Source organism: Ammodytes marinus (assembly GCF_949987685.1).
Source record: "Ammodytes marinus genome assembly, chromosome: 11".
Classification (NCBI taxonomy): Eukaryota; Metazoa; Chordata; class Actinopteri; order Uranoscopiformes; family Ammodytidae; genus Ammodytes; species Ammodytes marinus.
In genome coordinates, this window is record NC_137215.1 from 19,700,281 (window position 1) to 19,720,277 (window position 19,997).

General features: G+C 42.1%; 2 protein-coding genes across 4 annotated transcripts in view; both read right to left on the bottom strand.

The window, feature by feature from the left end:
• Nucleotides 1-1,850: 1,850 nt before the first annotated feature.
• On the bottom strand, nt 1,851-4,466 carry ly6pge (lymphocyte antigen 6 family member pge; the record flags this gene model as incomplete). The annotated part of the gene is made up of 3 exons (XM_080036987.1): nt 1,851-2,044; nt 2,559-2,675; nt 4,406-4,466. The coding sequence occupies 3 exons, from the start codon at nt 4,464-4,466 to the stop codon at nt 1,851-1,853; spliced, it is 372 nt and encodes a 123-aa protein (XP_079893113.1).
• Nucleotides 4,467-5,995: 1,529 nt separating this feature from the next.
• tacc2 (transforming, acidic coiled-coil containing protein 2) overlaps nt 5,996-19,997 on the bottom strand; it is a 45,717-nt gene continuing 31,715 nt past the window's right edge. For 2 of the 3 annotated variants that reach the window (XM_080037334.1, XM_080037332.1), the window contains 14 exons: nt 18,207-19,596; nt 16,602-16,659; nt 16,295-16,499; nt 15,836-15,885; nt 15,618-15,727; nt 15,148-15,301; nt 14,575-14,721; nt 11,372-11,512; nt 11,181-11,257; nt 9,571-9,614; nt 8,350-8,510; nt 7,512-7,618; nt 7,075-7,195; nt 5,996-6,952 (listed from right to left, as the gene is read on the bottom strand). In XM_080037334.1, coding sequence (XP_079893460.1) covers nt 6,887-6,952; nt 7,075-7,195; nt 7,512-7,618; nt 8,350-8,510; nt 9,571-9,614; nt 11,181-11,257; nt 11,372-11,512; nt 14,575-14,721; nt 15,148-15,301; nt 15,618-15,727; nt 15,836-15,885; nt 16,295-16,499; nt 16,602-16,659; nt 18,207-19,596 — 2,831 coding nt within the window. In that variant the 3' untranslated portion in view covers nt 5,996-6,886. The remainder of the gene's footprint in view (nt 6,953-7,074; nt 7,196-7,511; nt 7,619-8,349; nt 8,511-9,570; nt 9,615-11,180; nt 11,258-11,371; nt 11,513-14,574; nt 14,722-15,147; nt 15,302-15,617; nt 15,728-15,835; nt 15,886-16,294; nt 16,500-16,601; nt 16,660-18,206; nt 19,597-19,997) is intronic. The other variant, XM_080037333.1, reaches the window with a different exon arrangement.

The window sequence follows — 19,997 nt, forward strand, 5'->3', positions numbered from 1 at the left end:
TCACATTATTTTTTGGCCTATGAAGATCAGGGGGCCTATCATTCACCAGTAAATTTTTGTTATTTTTGTTTAAATAACATTGTTCGGGGCAGCGCAGATCAAGGGCCTATATTGAGTTGAGCCATTAAAAGCAAAACGAAGAATTCAAAGCGAGAAGTAGCTTTGGGATAAGGGATTATTTAAAAAAAAATTGGAATGCTGAATGACTGGATTTTTTTAATCTTTATATTTTTGTTTCTGCTTTTTGGTATTTCTGTGTCTCCAAATTATTCCAGAAAATAGCTCACATAGGACACAGTTGATTTAGACTTAGTTTTCTTCTCAAAGTGCACCAGATTGATGCATTTTACTTTAAAAAGTTTCAAATTTTTCTTTATGCCTCGAACTGAATTTTTCTCAAGAATCAATTCAATCAGTAGGGTTAAAATAACTCTTGTGGGCTTTCTCACAGCTTCGGTGGGGCTGCACTTAACCACAGCGGTGCTTTGAGCTCAATGTGGACATCAGCATGATAACAACCTCAAAGTAATAATGATTACATGCTGATGGTGAACAGGTATAATATTTGCTATTTCCACCCTATACGTTAAGCGTTTCAGTATGTTAACATACCCATAATATATTTATGCAAAGATGGAGATATCATTAGTTTTGCATGTATTTGCAATATCAAAAGTCAGAGGATCACCAAAGTACAATTCATCCTGAGGTGGACGAGAAAATTGTCAACAAGATTCATAGTAATCCATCCAAAACTTGTTGAGGTATTAGAAAGAAGAAGTGCAATGGATTAATATACTGTATGCTGCTAACATGAGAAAAAAGTGAAACAACCTCATATAATCACAATTTTACGCTTGTTTTAAGGAAATGTTCCTTTTAGACCTAAAATAATTATATTCACACAGAGGCAGAAACAAAAATACATTTATATTGGCCGCATTTACATTGAATTGTGAAAGTCATCATTTTCGTTACTTCCGTATATATTTATACAGCGGGAAAAGGATTGGTATATGACTGTAAAAGACAATTAGCAACAAACAGTATGAAGTATTTGACACCAACTGGATCATAGATTGATATTTGTTATACATTTTTTATACAGTATATACAGTAGCGTCGGCACACAGAGCACACCTTAGTGGAGGTATGCTCTGACTCTGTTTATTAACTCAGTAATTCTTTAAGTGACTTCAAATGCATTGGACTAACCTCATCATCATAACCCACCTGGCATGCAAAAGGCTTACGTGGATTTCAGGTCCCAACACCTCGTCAGTTGTGATTGACAGGTAAAAGGCTTATGATGAAATGTCACAACAACTGAGTGAACTCTTATTTAACATCTGCTGCAGCACCAGCTGTGGTGGAATATGTGGAGAAAAAAAGAGGGTCTAGCACGAAGATGTAACATGAAAGGTGATTAGTAAAAATAGGTATAGGCTTGTTCCGGTTACCCTGTAGGAGCACAAAGTGTCAAACCGTGGGGAAACAGATTAACTCGAACAGCATCTTCCTTTGTATGTAGGAAGCAGATGAAAAATCCTATCTGCCTTTTATAACAGCACCTCCCTTAGGATCCTCTAATCATTGGTTTGTATCTAAATCCATTGAAAGACGCATCTAACTTGAGTACTGTTTAATGTATTCAATCCAACACCACATGCATAATCTTCCCACTTCACACCTGGCCTCTCAAGATCTTTTATGTGCAGTAACTACGTGTTGTTTAAAAAGAAAGGTCAATAAAAGCAGGTTGTACTGGTAATAATTGGTGAGTGTTATTCGCAGTAGACATAGGAACTACTGTAGTTGCCATTTGTTTTGCAGCTGGATACTTGTTGAGTTTACTTGAAAAGGCAGTGGAACAAAAGAGGCAGAAGTAGCAGCAGACAGTTGAGCCGTGGCAGCTGGGAGGCGAAGCCAGTAGCATTGCAGTCATTACTGTAGCAGCAGTGAACTTTGACACCGGGGGCTCTGTAGCCCTGGCTGCTGGCCTGACTGCAGAATGACTTGTAGGAGCAGGACTTCATCACGCCACCTGACAAACACAAAGAAATAGAAATCAGTTATGCAGGTTTTTCTCACACCGATATAGCCAATATACATTTAAAGTGAAACAAGTTGGCCCTGACCGATTTTATATGTTTAATTCTTTTCACACATACCTGACACCAGAATTTCATTTGTGAAAATTGCAGTTGCATCCCCGGTGTAGTATGTACAGACAGGACGATAATGATAAAAGTGTAATCTATATACAGTAGAGCTCCCCTGCCTTACGCAGGTTAAAATTAGTTTCCGGTTTTAACTGTATTTTGTGGGGCAGAATTGCTTTCGATACCCACATGGGGTCCTAATTAAGGATATTGATTGAGCAGGAGTGGCAAAGCTTTTCATTTCCTTAAAAGCCTCAGACCCCCTGCTGACCGGAATGTGTCTCCAGACAGCAACCTGTCCTTTTTTAAACACACACAAGCACACTCCATCCTACATACAGATAGAAAGAGAGCTAGAAAAAGAAAATGCCACTACACTGTCACTGTTGGACTCACTGTCATGGCCCACCACCACAGCGCAGGCATCCGAGTAGCTGGGGCATGTTTTGGAACCTTGCCGGTTGCAGTCTTCGTTATTGGAGCCCATACACGTAAGACATCGCAAAGCCTCACCTGAAATAAACAGAGAAGAAATACTTTTATTGCACATGCTAATACACTGACTGAAGGGGTACAATCACAACACCATGGCATGTTGAAGGAAAATTGTTTAGTTATCTCTAGAGCATAGTTTAATCTTAGTGGAGTGTAGTTCAAAGACACATTGCATACTACTACAGCAAGTTAATGGCAGGGAAGCCATATAATGACATTATCAAGTTTCCACTGTGGAGCACATTTACAGGAACATACAGTACAACAGTTTTTAAATGCCATCCCTTTCTTATTCTAAGACTAGCCTGATAGTATTTCCTCAGTTGTTGGGTTACAGTTAAGATATAGTATTTACAACCAAATATCCCAGTGATAGTAAAAAAAAATTAAATACGTTAAAAAAAGCCCTTTCAATGCACAAATAGACTACTTAAAGCTGCTATGGTTACCTGATTGTCCTTTTTAAAACCCCATAATTAGACATTTGTTCTTGAGACATCCAGCTGTTGCAGTTTTGGCATGTCAAAGAATGCTTGACATCGAAGTGAACTATTCATCAGTCAGAATATCTACATCAAACATACAAGGGGCCATGTCTCTCAGTATTTTTATCCTGTCTTAACACAGGATCTGTGGTTTCGATGTGCGTGAACACACAGGGGTGGTAAATGATGAACCATATGTGATGATGAAGTGAGAAGGAAGTGAAAAGGGAGCACTAATGAATAACTTCCTACACAACAAAACTTCCCAAACTCAAGTAAAAGAAAAAAAATCTAAACGAGTGCCCCCCAGTTTTAAAAAAAACACATCCGTCTCACCTTCAGCTAAAGATTCAGGAGCCCACTTCAGCAGCACATAAAAACACACTCAAATGTATTTTTGTAGCGCTCTCCTGAGGAAGGAGAAGAACTAGCTGACCTTTGAAATATCCTTTTGAAAAAAATCCCATCCGTTTCCTAAACTCTAAAATGGCCCTTCAGAAACAGCCTTCAACAATGCTTACCTAAGAGGATCAAATGGAGCCGGACATAATGGCATCTCTGAAAGCTTCAAACATTATTTTGTAGCAGCACATCTCTTGTCTTGGCTAACAAAATAACCTCCTTTGACCCCGGACTTATAGGTTCATCGCTCAGTAATGACTTTGCAATGAGAATAACAGCATACCAATTTTTTGTGTGTGAATTTCAACAGTTAATTTCTTTGCCTACTGTGCGCTGCGCTATGTGGACATGGCATGGCATGGTAAATGCCCCACACGGTTTTTAGTTGACCCAATTCTGTCGCCACGGCACAGCCTCTCTACACACATGCTATGAGTATTAGCCTCCAGGCCTATTAAAAGATTAGGTGTTGGGATTGCATGCTAGTTACATAGGGGAATGACAGGCTGAATTCAAGCAGGCAAAACTTGGGGGACTTACTGCAGTAATCATTCAACTCGACATGAAATGAATTGCCATTGTAAGGTCCTACTGTAAAATAGTCTTAGTAGTCAGAAAACATGAGAGGCATTATTTTAATATTAAAGGTAACTGTAGTAGTGTTATGTGCTATATTTGCTGTGCTGATCAGCAAAGCTAGTTCGGACAGTTATCCAACCAACAGGTTACAGTCACAAGAGAGGAGAGTACATTAAGGGGACACCAACTAAGTTCAGTTGACAGGTGGACCCAAGGGGGAGGGATAGGATGAAGATAAAAAAGGGAAAGGGTATAAAAAGTATATAAAACTTGAGTTCTTACTGTTGGTTGCCAGCAGAAGCAGAGAAAGCAGGAGCAGCGGACAGTACTGGACAGCTATCATGGCGCCGGTGGTCCTCGGTTGTCCTAGTCACACAATGAAAAGCAGGTTGTTTGCTCCTAAACCCCCCTTAGCTTAATCTGAGCTATCAGATGAGCAAATCCCCCCTCATGCACCGACCAGGAGATTACCAGCCCCTCCACTAGAGACCCCCAAGCTCTGTGAAGAGTATGAACAGTTGCTTCTTCTTCAGCCTGGATAGCCAACAGGACACTTACTATTCTGGGCCATTCACCTATTATGTGTGCCACACCCATCCTGAGCCTGGCTCTTCCCCTGTCTTGTCCCTGTCTGCACCTGCTCCGGCTCTTACATCCCTCAGCTGCACCAGGGCTGATCTCTGAACTTCAACTGGCCTACAGTTCAAAGAATAATTTTACTCCTTAAAGGTGCACTATGCAGTTTCAATGGAGGGGGATTTGTTTAATTTGCAGTGCCTGCAGTTAGTTTACAAAACATATTTTCACATCATGTCATTCTTACTATTGAATAATTCTATCATCATGAATCAAAAATGCACCTGGAACCAAACATAAGACCATAATTTGTTTGTAAACAAAACTGTGGGTCCCGTTGCTCTAAACAGTGAAACAGTAACTTTTCAGGAAGCTTTCTAACTTCAGACTGTTTTTTTTTGTGAATAAAATGTGTTTATTCAGTTATGAGAATATACCTTATAAGATGTTAATTTATTTTACTCCTACATAGTTACATACTGCAGCTTTAATGTGTGATACTAGCTGCTGAAATCAGAGAGTGCTGATGTATTTGCCAAAAAGTGTATTAATCATTGCAATGTTCCATAGCTTTGGTTCCTAACCTTTGTTTTTCCATTGTTCCCCCACAGCACTGTGTTTTAATTAGATTTGAAACTATAATTTAAAACTTTTTTATCTATTGAAAAGTTAATATTATATTACATACAATAAAGTGTGATGGCAGAATCATTGCTGTTGTGGCTTGGTCTGACTACTAGGCTACTACTTTGAATTAGCCTGGCTCCGCCCGCCTACCTACTTCCGCTCAAATTTCATTTTCCCTTCAGTAGTCAAATTAAATGAAGTACGATGGTCTGGTTGGACCAGGCTAACTTTGAATAGCAGAAGCTTGCTTTTCTTATTTACAGTGATTTATGTCATTACTCTCTGATTGCTTTGCAAATGCAACACTTTGTGTGAAGGCATTGATATTATGTACATAATCAGCCACCCCAAATATATACATTCAATATTCCCTGTTTGTATAATTTGTAAATGCCTTATGTGACTGAATCTAATTCTAAGGTCATTTGCAGATGTGTTATTGTAGCTGGTAAATCATTGGTTACTGTGACTGTAAATATGGTAAGACAAGTCTCACCGCAATTTGTAACCAAATAATAATTAAATTTTTTCCATAAAAATCTTTTTTAGAATACCCAAACAGGTAGACAGGTGATCTAAAGTAAGACAAACGGAGACAAAAAAACAAAATCCATAATGCATCAGAATTATGCAGAAACCAGATTGAAACCAGTGTGCTGTATTGCCGTCTTTTATTGCACTTTGTAAAGCAGATGCTGTACAGGAGCTGTGCAGAGAAGTTATTCCTCAGTGTGACACAACGACCATAGCAGGGCTATAGGATATATCCATCCAAAATTAAATTACTCCTGGTCACAGCTGAACACACAGTCACGATTAGTTTGCTTTATATCAAAATAAAATCCCAAAAATAGTCCCACAATTTCATCGAGAAAAGCTATGACAAGTATGACAAGTATCTACAAGGTTACATGGGGGAAGTGGGCTGAGCATGAAGAAATAACTATCAAAAATGCAGAGGAGTCTCTTTTTTCACGCTTGAAATTTCCTACATTATTTACAAAACATTAACAAATACAAGTTTGTCTTCCTCGCTCACATGCAGTAAGTTATTGTGATAGTTATGTTGTTGTCTTGGTGATGTTTAAACAGTTTATAAACCTAAATCTAAGTCTTCATTACTCTTTTTTTCCCTCTGAAAACAACAACAGGAGCGGGGTAAACAGTCTTCTCCATCTGCGGCTGTCATGGCAACTTCATTACAGGTGCTCCAGAAACAATGCTCTCACTTTCTCATTATCGTACAGGCACTCGCACACACGCAGACGTAAGTGATATGATACATTTTTCTAAAACTTTAAACCCGACCCCTGATACAGTACGGTACACTGACACATCAAAAAATGTACAGAGCGATTAAGAGGAAGCCATTCCTGTGGATCCTGTACTCACAAAGTCAGTGAGGAAATCCAATCGTATAAGACCACTTTGGCCCTGTGGATCAGTCCTCGAATGAGTGGTTAAATATTATGTATCCGCTTCATTTCCCCCAAGAGCTTTATATCCTCAACCCACTCCTCTTGTCCGTGCGGTTCGGATGACTTGTGGCCGCTATGGTCGCTAACTCTTCCCCATCTTGGCGATCAGCTCATCGCAGATCTTTGTCAGTTCCTCGATTTCTTTGTTCTGTGGCAAAAAAGTTAAAATAATGGTTAAGATTGCAGTTTAGAACCTTTTTCCAAGGATTTCAAATCTTTATTTTTTTTTCAAACCCCTGGACTCTGTTGAAGTGAAGAATTCTAGCTGACCTTTTGCTCCAAAGTGCGCTCCAGAGAGTCCACCTTCATCTGCTCCTTCCTCAAGCTGGCCTGGTGGGCCGCCTGCTCCTGCTTGGACTTCGACCGCACCTGAGCAATATCTGAATTGGCTCTGGAAAAATGGAACATACAGCGATACAATGAAAATATTTTACCTCTGCATAACCCCCATATCAATATTAATAAAATGTCTGCAAAGCCAATACGGAACAAATCTTTTCAAACATTTGAAATATATGGATTACCGGTATATAAACAATGCATAGATACGGCTAATTACATCGGCCTATAACCAAACACGTCAGCCGGGCAATGAGTTACTGTATATTGTGTAGTGAGTGCTTTGTGGTGTTTTTTTCCCTTTGGGGAACATCACACAGTTTGTGTGGAATAAACACAAAGATAATGAGAGGAAACTTTGAACTCACCTGTCTAGTTTCTCCTCTGCGTGAATCTTCAGAGCTTGATAGCGCTGTTCTTCCTTACGGACCCTCGACAGATACTCCTGAGCGCATTTCTTCAGAACATCTTCGTTCTGAAACGGGAGTGAGACATTGTTTTTAATTATCTGCCTGAAGGGTTTTCAGGGTATGGCTGCGTTCCAATACCCCTACTTTCTGCTATTTAGTATGGTAGAGAAAATATTTAGGATGTCCCAATTCCTGTGGTCAAATTTAGTATGCTTAAAGAGCACCTAATATGCTTTTTCAACTTTTATGACCTATAAACGTTGTTATAATGATTCACAGTCATGTTTAACCATACTAAAGTGTCAAATACTGACTTACATGCATTAAGAAGTATTCCCTGCTGACCATCTGGGGTGGCTGTCCAGAGCGCTAAACACTAGGAACGCCGGTAGCGATTCACTTGTTCAAATTTCCGGGATTTATCTACGTAGCTCAATCCGGATTTTCCATGTATGGTAATGCTGCAACGTGCTCAGTGTTGACAGAGAATGCTGAGAGTGCCCAGATGAGAGGAAGAGTTTCCCGAAAATCTACATAGTTTTTTGTGCTGTGATTTGTGTCAGGTTGCTCTATAGGAGTCATGCAGGCTAACTAGAGTGTGAGATTTGAAACGCAGCAGGGTATGTTTCAGAAGACTAACAAGGCCGATCAAGCTGAAAACACTCATTAGATATGAATTATTTGTGTGTGTGTGTGTGTGTGTGTGTGTGTGTGTGTGTGTGTGTGTGTGTGTGTGTGTGTGTGTGTGTGTGTGTGTGTGTGTGTGTGTGTGTGTGTGTGTGTGTGTGTTGGTCACCTTGCGGAAGCCCTCTAGTACATCTTTCATCTTCTCGTAACGACGGAAGAGGTCGGCCAGAGACTTTTCCACAGAGTTGAGGTCGGCACAGGCCTGATCCTTCTCCATGATCAACTGCTGGATGGTGTGGTGGGAGAGAGACTTCTCTTTCTGGTCATCCTCTGATGGACACACACAAATAAAATGTTTATTCAGATCATCAAGTCTATGTTCTGAAAGGTACTGTATACTGTTTTAAGACATAAAACGACACGCACGCATCCAAACAAACACTTTTTTACTTTTTGACAACATATCAAAATGATTTTGTGGGTTAGTTTGATTTCACATCATGTATATACACTACATGATATATGAGGTAAACCAGTGTAGCATGCAAGAAAAAACACTGAACAATGAGGGAAATCAAAGAGACCTGTGAAGCACAAAGACAGAGCTGGTAGTTGGTTTGCTTTGAGTGGCTTTCAGACCCTTCCGTATATCATGTTAAAGATCCCACAGCATAAAAAGTTTCAAACATACAGGATGAAATACTACAAAATGGAGAGACAAATGGCACCGGTTGAGATGAAAAAAGAGAGCACACAATATGCTCCCCTTTCTGGACGGACGGACGGATGGAGAAGTGTGAGCCAAAACAAACAAGTGAAGGACAGATTTTGGCGTTACTCACCTGGCATGCCTGTCAGGTTTATCAAATAGTGAGGGGGGGCAAAGATGGGAGCAGAACAGAAAAGAAGGGACTGTGTTAAGTCAAGCTGGGAGGGCAAGACACGTGAGAGAGCCGAGTGTTAGAAGCAGCAAAGACAGGTTGTTCCTTTTTTATGTGACTTGAGTGCTTTAATGAGACAAGGAAATTAAATTAGACAGCAGCGGCAAAAATATCTCATTTTCAGGGATGTCCGGAGGTGGCGAAGAAAATGACAGATGAGAGCAGGAATATCGCAGAGAGTGCAATTTAATGAGTCCAGAGAAGCTGGACACGCGTGGGCAAAAGTGAGACCTTTCCCTCTCCAAGGACATCATGATTGAGTGACATTATTATAACATGAAAGCAAGCGCATAGCAAAGCTAGCTTTAAAAAAAATACTTAACGCTGCAAAAAGTAGTGCCAGTAGTTGGGGCTCAAACATACAATTCATGTGTTCATAAAAGACAGAGTCCATAAGCATGTGACCAATGCAAAAAAGATAAAAATACTGTTCTTCACATTGAACTCACCTATCATCTGTGCAATCGTCTTCTCATATTCAGCAACAATTCTCCTGTGGGGAAGAAATTATAGATAATCAGAATATGGATGGGGTTTTATCGGTATAACAAATTATACTTGTGTCATATTGTATTCAATTCAAATATTGGTCTCCATATTTAAAAAAATATATATTTTCTTTAGACACCTGTTCCTGTCAGTCCCTTTAGCAAGGTGTATCAATAAAAGTGTTTAGCTGTAGGTGGGTTGTTAATAGCCAGATAACTGTAGCTGAGGCTCTGGGATTTCTGCCATACAATGTGCTCTTCTGGCCATAATGTTGATTTTACCCTCATATGCTGCTTGGAACATTTGATATTAGAAAGTCCAAGTTGAGTGAAAAATTTGCTATTTCAATGTGTTTTGTTAGATTTTAGGTAAATGACAAACATGCAGAAACCATCATCTGCAGCAACCGAAACGGTCTTGAGCTTCGTATTTTTCTTTTTGTTTATCTGTTCATCCAGCTTCCATAAAATTATTGCAGCCCCCATAGTCAATCCACCGATCCAATAGGAAGCCTTGTTTTGGGAAAAGCAGGTTGCCAGAGGTAAGAGGATTGATTAGCCGTGCCCACCATTTAGCCTCTTAGCCACTCCTTATCCTGGACCCAATCAGTCAAATGAATTAAGCTTTGTCTTAACCACACACTAACTGAGCAGTGGCCAGCTGGATCCACACCCACCACCTGCTGACACAGAAAAAAGCTTTCGGTACTGCATATCTCTGTCTCCTAGCACCCCAATTAGCAGTCGTGATCATCTGTAGGCTTAAATATGAGTTGTAGTTGGTGGTGGTGAAAAAAATCAATTAATTTAAAAAAATTCTACAATTTTAAATTGAATCATAATTTGCCAAAATTGTTTTTAGAATTAAAATAATAATACTTATTTTTTTTATTTTTATGTATTTTGCTGCTGCTGGTAATGTTGACTTGCCTATAAATCACATTCATTACAAACTTCACATTAAAATAAGACTTAAATGAAGATAAATAAGACATAGACTTTAATTTGCTTTCATGCCATAATTTGCCTCAACGCCTCTTAGCACACAGTGGACTGCAGTAGATCCTGAAATCCTCTTTTGAACTGAATCCAGAAATCTATTTTGAATTGGCAAACATTTTTTTAATCGAATCCAATCGAATCGTGGTATACCAAAAATTCACAGCCCTAGTTGTAGTCAACACCAGTTTTGAGCTGTTGGATGTGTATAATCCAAATGACAGCAGCTCAAATCCCCGAACACATTTATTCATTAAACTCTGAAAACGTACGTACTGTATATCATTTCAACCCATCTCTTCCTCTGTTTTTCACCACAATGCCAATAGTAATAATCTAGTGGACTTTAACTGGCTCTCCGCTCTATAGCTAAGCGTGTATTTGCTTGACAGTCCAAACAAGATAAACCTATTGACAGGTTAAAAGTTAGAATGGGAGGAGTCTGAAAATAATGCACAAAGCATGATGTCACAGCACTTCTTCACAGACACACAGGGAGGTGTTAAAAACCCGGCTGTAGTGTTTATAACGGGGGGGCCTGACTGTGATGTAAGTGACGCTACACTTCTTACCTCATCTCCATCACTTCCTGTCGGCTGTCTTCATACTTCCTCTGCCACTCCAGCACTTCTTTCTCCTTTGTCACAATCTGAGGGGAGGGGGTGACAAGATCGTTAAGTAAAATGGTGGATGTTGAATCAAAGTATGTACAGTATTAATGACTAATTGAAAATAAATTAATTAATTCATAAATTTCGGGCACCTCCTCTCGTGCTATTCCCAAAGAGTGATCCAGCTCCCTGGGTAGGTGGGGACTGTCCCCTTCGACGTAGCCCGTAGTGGTCCTGACGTACAGTGAGTTCTTGGACACGGCGGTGTCCCCTTGAGATGACTGGTCTCTGTGCTGCTTGCCGGAGGAGAGGAGGGAGAGGAAAGGAAACATAACCAGTTACGAACCAGACAGATTGAGACAGCCTAACCCCCGGGCCCAGACGCGCATTCTCTCTCAACAGGATTTCTGAAGCAACTCTCAAGGCAGCATCAAACTACTACTTCAAAACGTAGCACACAGCAAAATCCATATGTAAATGAGGCAGGGTAGGGATGTTGTTGTTCCTGAAGACTTTTTGGTCAGCCGCCACATGATTGGATGAAACAGTCTTCATTGCCACAGTATTAGCCAAGTGATTTGGCTGATGCTGCCCCCAGCTGAGCGGCCATGATCACCTGCTCATCGCAGTTAGCTTGAATGTAATTGGATCCAGACAAATGCAGAGGGGGGAAGGAGGGCAGCAGTTGATACAGCAATGACTGCATCATATACAGGAGATGGGGGGATAGGGATAGCAGACTGGGCAGCATTGGACATTGATGTTAGTCTCATGTTGAAGCATAATTACACCAACGATAACTGGTCTTACCGGTTGGCTAAAATCGTAACCTGTTACAGCGTAAGGACAATTATTTTACAATCGCAGAGACTGTGATGTGAGGTGGTGAAACAATCAGTAAAGATAGTTTAACCTAGTATTGAAGTGTATTGAGAGACACTACAAACCAGAATTTATGTTATATGTATATAGGTTATGTACAAATAAAGGACTAGTATTCTCTGTGAATCTATTAATGAGAAAGGACCCTAGTGTTACACATGTGTTCATGTGACCATCGCAACCTATGACAATACTCTGCTAGCAATAGATCCTCACTGTACATTGCTTCAAAAAAACAAACCTCATTCTTGCGCCATTTTTGGTCCCATAAAAGTCTACTATAAAAGGGATCATCCTTTGCTGAGCGGGATTAGCAAGGATCTGTTGAAATGGTGGGGGCTCACAGGGGACACAAGTAGACTGGAAACCAATAGTATGAGGAAAAGAGAGATTGGGCAAATTAAGGTAACCATGGGATACCACCAGGTTTACCATCCCACTTCACTTTTGTACAAAAGCAAAGTGCAACCTCACCAGTTCATCCTGTATCGCTGGTCAAGTACACTCAAATCCTTTTTAGCTTTACTCCTTGATGTGAACTCAAAGGGGGACACAAGACAAACACTGCTATAAGTATAAAGTCTACAAGGAAAATAGCTATAACTGCAGAAAACACAACTACTAGAATCACCAACAGGGACAGGGTACAACTATGGTAGGCATCAAATGTAGGGTGACCTTTATAAAAGGTCTGACTTCTGGGTTCTATATGAATTGCAGTCTACAAGTTCTTGGACAGTTGTTTTGGCTGTGTACTCCAGCATCAAAAGGGTAAAGTGCTGCATTTCAGCTCTAATTTTAAGGCAGTTGCACCCAGATTGGGTAAACAGTGTAGGAAATGTAGCCCAATTATTTGCATCACTGTACATACATTTGTGATACTACATACCGTATTAAAGGGCTTCCTACATGCTTAACCAATGTAAATGTGCCTTCAATCCTCTTTAACACTGAAAGTCGACACGTAAAATTTCAAATCCAGTGTGCTGGTACACTTAGCCAATTACAATAAAAAATGTGTTCCTGACCAAATACTTGGACTGCACTGTAGAACGATTCATACAAGGACGGATCACAGGGGCACAAAGTTACTCTTACTTTGAGTAAGGGTGAACCGTTGATATTCCACCGACGGTTGCTTGGTTTCTTGAGTCGTGACTGTAAAATGTGTGGGGTAACAGCATGAGACATGGAGGGGAAAAAGAACTGGGGGGCGCCTGCCCTGCTCCAACTCTTACAAGAGTTTAACCACTGACCATTAAATGTAGATTAACCACTGATCCTCAAATAAAGCAAAAAAATCTCCCCATTCTTATATCTTGGCATGTGCTGTTCCAGCACAAGCCTCCAAGTAGTAAAACTCTCAAAACCTTCCTAAAATGCACAACCAATCTGACCACTGACTCTGACCTGATGAAGCTGTTTGTTAGTGCTGTTAGTCTGGGAAAAGGACCAAATCAAAAAACATGGATGTGACTGGGAAAATAGAAAAGAATCAGCAAATAAATCTGCAAGTTTTGTCCATACAACTCCTCAGCTGCTGTCATTAAACCTAGTCTGAGACCAGTCACATTCATGCTCATGTAAGCCTCTCATGAACAGGCAACATGCATGTTGCCCAACATGCATACTAAAGGCAAGGATCTTAGAAGGCACAGCAATGTCTTCCCCGGGGAGTCGACATGGGAAAGCTTGCCGCTAGTTTTGGGGGAGAGCCGGACACCTTAAGCCACATGGATTTCATATGTTGGGACTGAAGAGGTAGCAGAACTGCGGATGTAGTGGTGCAGCCGCCATGTTGATAAGGCCATGAGTTCACAGTCACACTCAGAATGGTGTGTTTAGGGGGAGGAGTAGGCAGGCTGAGTCACACTCATGCATGCACACTACAGTCACACACACAAGCATTTCACACACACCTGCTTTTGCTTAATCACTCATAAGATGCTTCTTTCCTCTTACACACACAAACACCCACACACACTTGCGTACTGCAGGTGCAGGACTCAACGCAGTACCTGGGGGGTTACAGTGGAGAGGGAGGGGCACAGAGAGATGTTTTTGGCTACCTGCAGTGCCTCTATCCTCAGGGCAGCGAGCACCAGCTCCTCCTGGGCCGCACACATGGTGGGGGAGTGGGGGGATTGATGTTTTTTGGGGGGAAAGGGAGGTGGGTTTGCGGCCCAAGAAGGGGAGAGCAAAGGGAAAACATACAGAAACTTGAGTTGAGCGCACACACTTGCTGCTGTCTACACCATCAATCTTTTGACACAGTAAGCTAAAGAACTGCACAAAAGGAGGAGGGCATTAGGAAAATGGGAAATAAAAATGGCTGGGTGTAGTAAGGTGACACAATGGGAATTACAACAAAAACTAAAAAACACACAATCAAATATCAGGGACACAAATGGGCCACCAGAGGCAAGGCCTATAGCGTTTCTTACGAGGGGTGATGTGTGGTCCTTCAACACACCTGTAGTTTTTGGGCGAATGCAGTGGGGTTGGTCTCAGCCAGGTCAGCCTCCAGGTATTGTAGGGGGTCTTCACACTCGGACAGCCTGTCTAACAGGGGCATGGCGAGGGCTGGAGCAGGGGACTCCACGGGGCCCTGGCTAGGGGGCTACAGGGGCATGGGGAGGAGGAGCATTGCAGAGAGGGCAGGGAGGAGGGGGCAGGGGTTTAGCATGGCAAAAGCAAGCGCTGCAGTGTTTGAGTGGCAGCATTGGGAGATGACTCATTGAGTTCAAGCTGGGCAAGCTAGGCTATGTGTTATCAGTGACAAGACTCTAATGAGATCCACCATGACTGACGGTGATGTTGGAGTCAGGGCCTATATACAGTAAAGCATGTGCAGTGGGTGGTATTATCCCCACTGTGACCCAATGATGACATGGTGTAAATGTTACAAAATAAAAAAACTGACATATTCTTTTCACATGATGGCGACATGAAGCAGAAATGACAGAGAATTTTCTCTTTTTCCCACTTCTTTTAATACTTAAAACATATGCGATAACAGTGGGTCTGAATCCTTGCTAAGGCTCACCTGCTCATCCCTCTCTGTGCTCTGTGTGCGGCTGAGGGCCTGGATCTCTCTCTTCTTGCCCTTGTCCCCAGCAGAGCCCTCAGGACCGGACCTGGAGCTCAGCACCGGTGTCTTCATCCCCGCTGTTATCTGGGCCTCCATCTCCTCAAAGCTCCTGCTCAGAGTGAGAGAGAGAGAGAGAGAGAGAGAGAGAGAGAGAGAGAGAGAGAGAGAGAGAGAGAGAGAGAGAGAGAGAGAGAGAGAGAGAGAGAGAGAGGAAGAGGGAGAGAAATGCCCTTTAATGTTCTGTATATATGATGGATGAGAGTGTTAATGAGAAACATTGCTGGAGCAGCTGATCTGCATGCATTAAGTAATCAAATATGTATGGACTATGGACTTCTTACACACTGAATATACAGTAAATGAAACACTGCAAATTGACAACACATAAATACAGTGCAGTAAAATAGTAGTAGAGTGTGCTGTACCCTGTGCAGGGAGAGCTGGGATCAGATCCATTCGCACGCGTATTCTTGGGTAAGTTATCAGATACCGAGTCCAGGTTCAAGTACAAAGATGGCTTCTTTGCAGACAGTGGCTACAAAACACATATGACAAGAAGTCTGAAATGTAAATTGACTGTATTGTTGATGGGTTATATATCGTCAAATATAAAACAAACCAGTTTAAACAATCAAATACTCACAGGCGAAGAGGAGCCAATCTTCTCCATGTACTCAATTTCATAGTCTTGCACTGAAAATGAAAAGACAAAGCAAATGTTTAGATGCAGAGGAAGAAATACACATCAGCCAGTGTTGAGCTCTGGACGCTGTTCGTTATTTCATGTCTGAGGATGACCCAGATTGGTATAGATACACAGAGCCAGAGGTGGCTCTTCTGGAGGTCAGAGAGGGAAGTAGAGAAACTGGGCCAGCAGGCTTATCGCACTGCCACAACCAAAAAAATCAATAACGTTGCTGGGTGAGTGAAGAATAAAGTGGCTGATTGCTGCTGTACACGATCCGAACATAAGAGCTTTGAATTGCCTTGTGAGCCAAACCCATCTGTGGTGTGCTTTGATCTCTGCTAGCATTTCATTTGGACACAGGTGGCTGGAGGTACAAAGAGGGATTCAAGAGAAGTCCCGTCAACTAATCCTCACCTGGAGCCTGATGAGGAAGACTGTTCTCGTTGACAAAGGACGTGAGGTCGCACGGCTCTGGGAAGTCTTGTTGGTCAGAGTTCAGATCTGCCTCTATGTCGTGCAGGGCCCACTTATGACTGGTGGAGGAGGCCAGCTTCTCCTCGTCTGTGGCGTGGTCGTCCTGTGGGTGCAGGGAGGAGGGTTCATCTGTCGGCGAAGGATCCTGCAACATAAAAAGAGTTGGTAATGACAGAGGGAAGAAAACAAATACTGGCTTTCAAAAGTTAGAGAGATGTAGTACAACCATGATTAGTTAGGTACGCACCTGGGATGGGTCAGAAGATGGGGATTTCTTTGGTGACCTCTTTACTCTGAAAGTATTACTGAGAAGAAAAGAAGAAAAAAAGATCAATCATCCAGGTTCAGAGTATCTTGTCCCATTTGGTATCCGCTGTTTATCTGCTACATAAATGTGGATAGTCACAAATAGGAAGTGTGAAAATGGTTGGGTACATCTGATTTTGCATAATATGACATATTTTGCATAGAGCAGCATTACCATATGTGTATACACTACTACTTCTACTACTACTTGCTGTAGTTTGGTCTGGCTGTGTGCGAGACTACCAAATGTGTAACAGAAGAACTTACTGTAGTCTATTTGTGGCTGGACTGACCAGAGCAGTAGAATGTTTGCGGAAAGGTTAAATCAATAGTTAGTTATTGCACAGGGAAGACTATGAAGTGGTAAATGAATGTTATGTCATTTTCATACAAACTGGCAAATAACTCAAATCCTGGACAGGAATGTATAAGGTAATATGGTAGGTTAGTTAGGACATTGATGCAAATATCACCCACTGTATTACTGTGTTTTAACTGTTAGTGGAATATGTATCCTTTTGTTACCATAAAACATGGATTCTCAGAGGGGTTGTGTAGTACTATAATATCTGATAGATCTGGGTATAAGTATTTTTATATAGTTTAACCATTTTTAACAATAGCCAACAATGAACACAAGAGGGAGCACAAGCACCACCTTTGTTGCACACCTTCCAGAGAGGACAGTGTAGTATCAGTAAACACCAAAGTCATTTATCAATTTTAACACATTTTTGGGGGGATGAGGGCGGCAGGTGCTGATAGGGAAATAAGGCAGCAACACGACAAACTCAGTAACACACTTCCATGGGTTAAGTTTGTCTTCATTTTACAGCATCACATTGAACATTGTTGCACTGACATCTACTGGTATAATAATCCGGCCTTTATACTACCACACCCAACTGTGATTTAACATTGCACTTTTGTGTTGTATTGTACCAGAGTTTCCAGCCTATGAGTAGTAATGTTTAAGTGCTCTTTGTACATCTACAATTATGTAGATAGTATACAAAAGAAAAAAATAATAATTTATGTTTTTCAATTGGTACTTTCATAGATCAGGTTTTACCATACACGAGAGAGAATTCAAAACTGAAAACAGGTGTCCTCCAGTTAAAAAATGCAGGATTGAAAATGTTTTAATGGATTTGCTTTTATAGTGCACCGAGGGATTGTGATGTTTCAGTTAATAGGAAGAAGGACAGAAGGGCAACATGCTGCTTGAGGAGAAACACTGAATTAGGGGTCAACAAGGGTGGATGGTTGTGTTGTCCCTGTACTTACAACAGACAACATAGAGAAGACACACCCCTTGACTTCCTGTGACATATGAGAATACACAGACACAGGTGACAGAGAGACAGACAGACAACACTGGCATAATAGACAAAAGGACAACATACAAAGACAGACTAACCTAAAAAGAACAACAACCTCACCAACAGAGACGCAGACATTCCTACACATGAATACAAAGTTCTATACGAGCATGTGGGCTCTCCCATAAAAGCATGGTCTTATGGTAAAAACACTGTGAACTTACGATTTGATAGGTTTCTTCTTCTTGGCAGGTTTGTTCTGGTTTTGGTCCTCCAGTTCCCCTATGTTGTCATTGTCAGTTTCATTGTCATAGTCATTGGATGACTGGTGTTCAAAGGAGGCAGAGGCCTTAGGAGGGGAGTTGGCCATCTTAATGGTGGATTTGAAAGGGTCTATGGAGTCATCAAAGTTACTGGGGTCAAAGCCATGAGAAGGCCTGGATAGTTTGGGGGAGTTGGGGATACCTTTCTTAGAAGAAAATGGATTGAATTTGGGATCTTCCCACTTGTCAGGTTCATAGTTGTAGGATGCTTTATGAATGGGGATTTCTTCCTCATTGCCATTGTGCGTTGCTGGAGGCTCGTTGTCCAGCTGCACTGTTTGCGCTGGAGGGGCCTTCTTCAGCCCCAGCTTTGGTTTCCTCAGAGGCATCTTGGCACCGGGCTTCTTGCCCACTTTCTTGGGTGGGGGAGAGGCCTGGTGTGATGCCTCACCACTCTCCTCAGAGTAGTCAAACTCCAGCCTTACTGACTGACGTTTGGGGATGGGTTGCTCTTCGGGGTTGGTGATTGGCTGTTCAAGGGGAGCTGGAGGACACAGATCCCCAGCAGGGCCAGAAGGACTTTCTTGAAGGGTGGCAATGGGGGTACACAAAGGATCTTTACGACCCAGAACAGGGGAGTTGGCAATCTTACTACCTCCAGTATTGAAAGGGTCGATGTTCTCAAAATTATCTGGATCCCATTTGTAGGTGGTACTAGGTGGGATGGGTGATTCGGCCTTGTCCGCAGGACTATCAGGTAGAAGGGTGTCCTTCTGGTACGAGGGTAACGGAGGGCTCACAAGGCTCACCTCCTGGCTGGTATTACCGGTGGTTTCCTCAAGCAGGGGAGGAGGGGTCTCCACACGGCTCTTCCTGGTCCTCCGGAGGGTTCCTCCAGGGCTCGGGGTTGCAGAAGAAGGATCTGCTTCCTCCTGAGCCAGGAGAGGGCTGGCGGTTCGAGGCTTTGCCCGCTTCTTGATCTCTGGGGTGTTGCTCGACGAAGCTGGCCTTGGACTCTCTGGATTGGAATTCTGTCTAAGAAGAGGCTTCTTCTTCAGAGACCCGGGGCGGACTTTCTTTGGCCTGTGGAGTGTCCCCGGGGCACTCTCACTGCCTACACTGAAGGATTCGGAATGAGGACGGAAGCCTCCCGCGATTGATCCGTCCAACAGACCAGCACTGTCAAGCTCTCCTCCCTGGAGGCTGACTGAACGGGTCAGAGTGTGGTCGATGTTGTAGGTGCCACTGGCTGCAATGGGCCTGTCCTCGTCAAACCCGGTGGACGGGGAATGGCAGAGTGCAAGAGCTGAAGGCAAGTCAGAGGCAGACCCGCCGGCTATAGTTTCTGCTACTGCAAAAGATGGGGAGACAAAACACAGAGAGGATTTATTCAGCTGCTAAAATGATCAGATCGCAATCAAATTCAATTGGAATTATCACATATTTTTTAAGCGGTGTCTGGGTGAGATGCTGGTGTTATCAAGGAAGTCTGCATGGAGATAAAAGCTGCAGCTGGCATCTGACACATCCAATTATAGAGATGAATGTGCTATAAACAAATTCAAAAATAGTTTCTAAGATGGTCAGAAAGTCATTAAAAATAACCAGATGAGAGGGATACTGAAATGATTGGTCAGCCTTTAGTAACATCCCAAAAACCTCAGTTTTGTGCAGTGGAGAATGATTGTCTAAGCAAATAAAGCCAGATGGGAATTACTGCTTGATTCCACTAGATGGCGCAGCAATACTTTC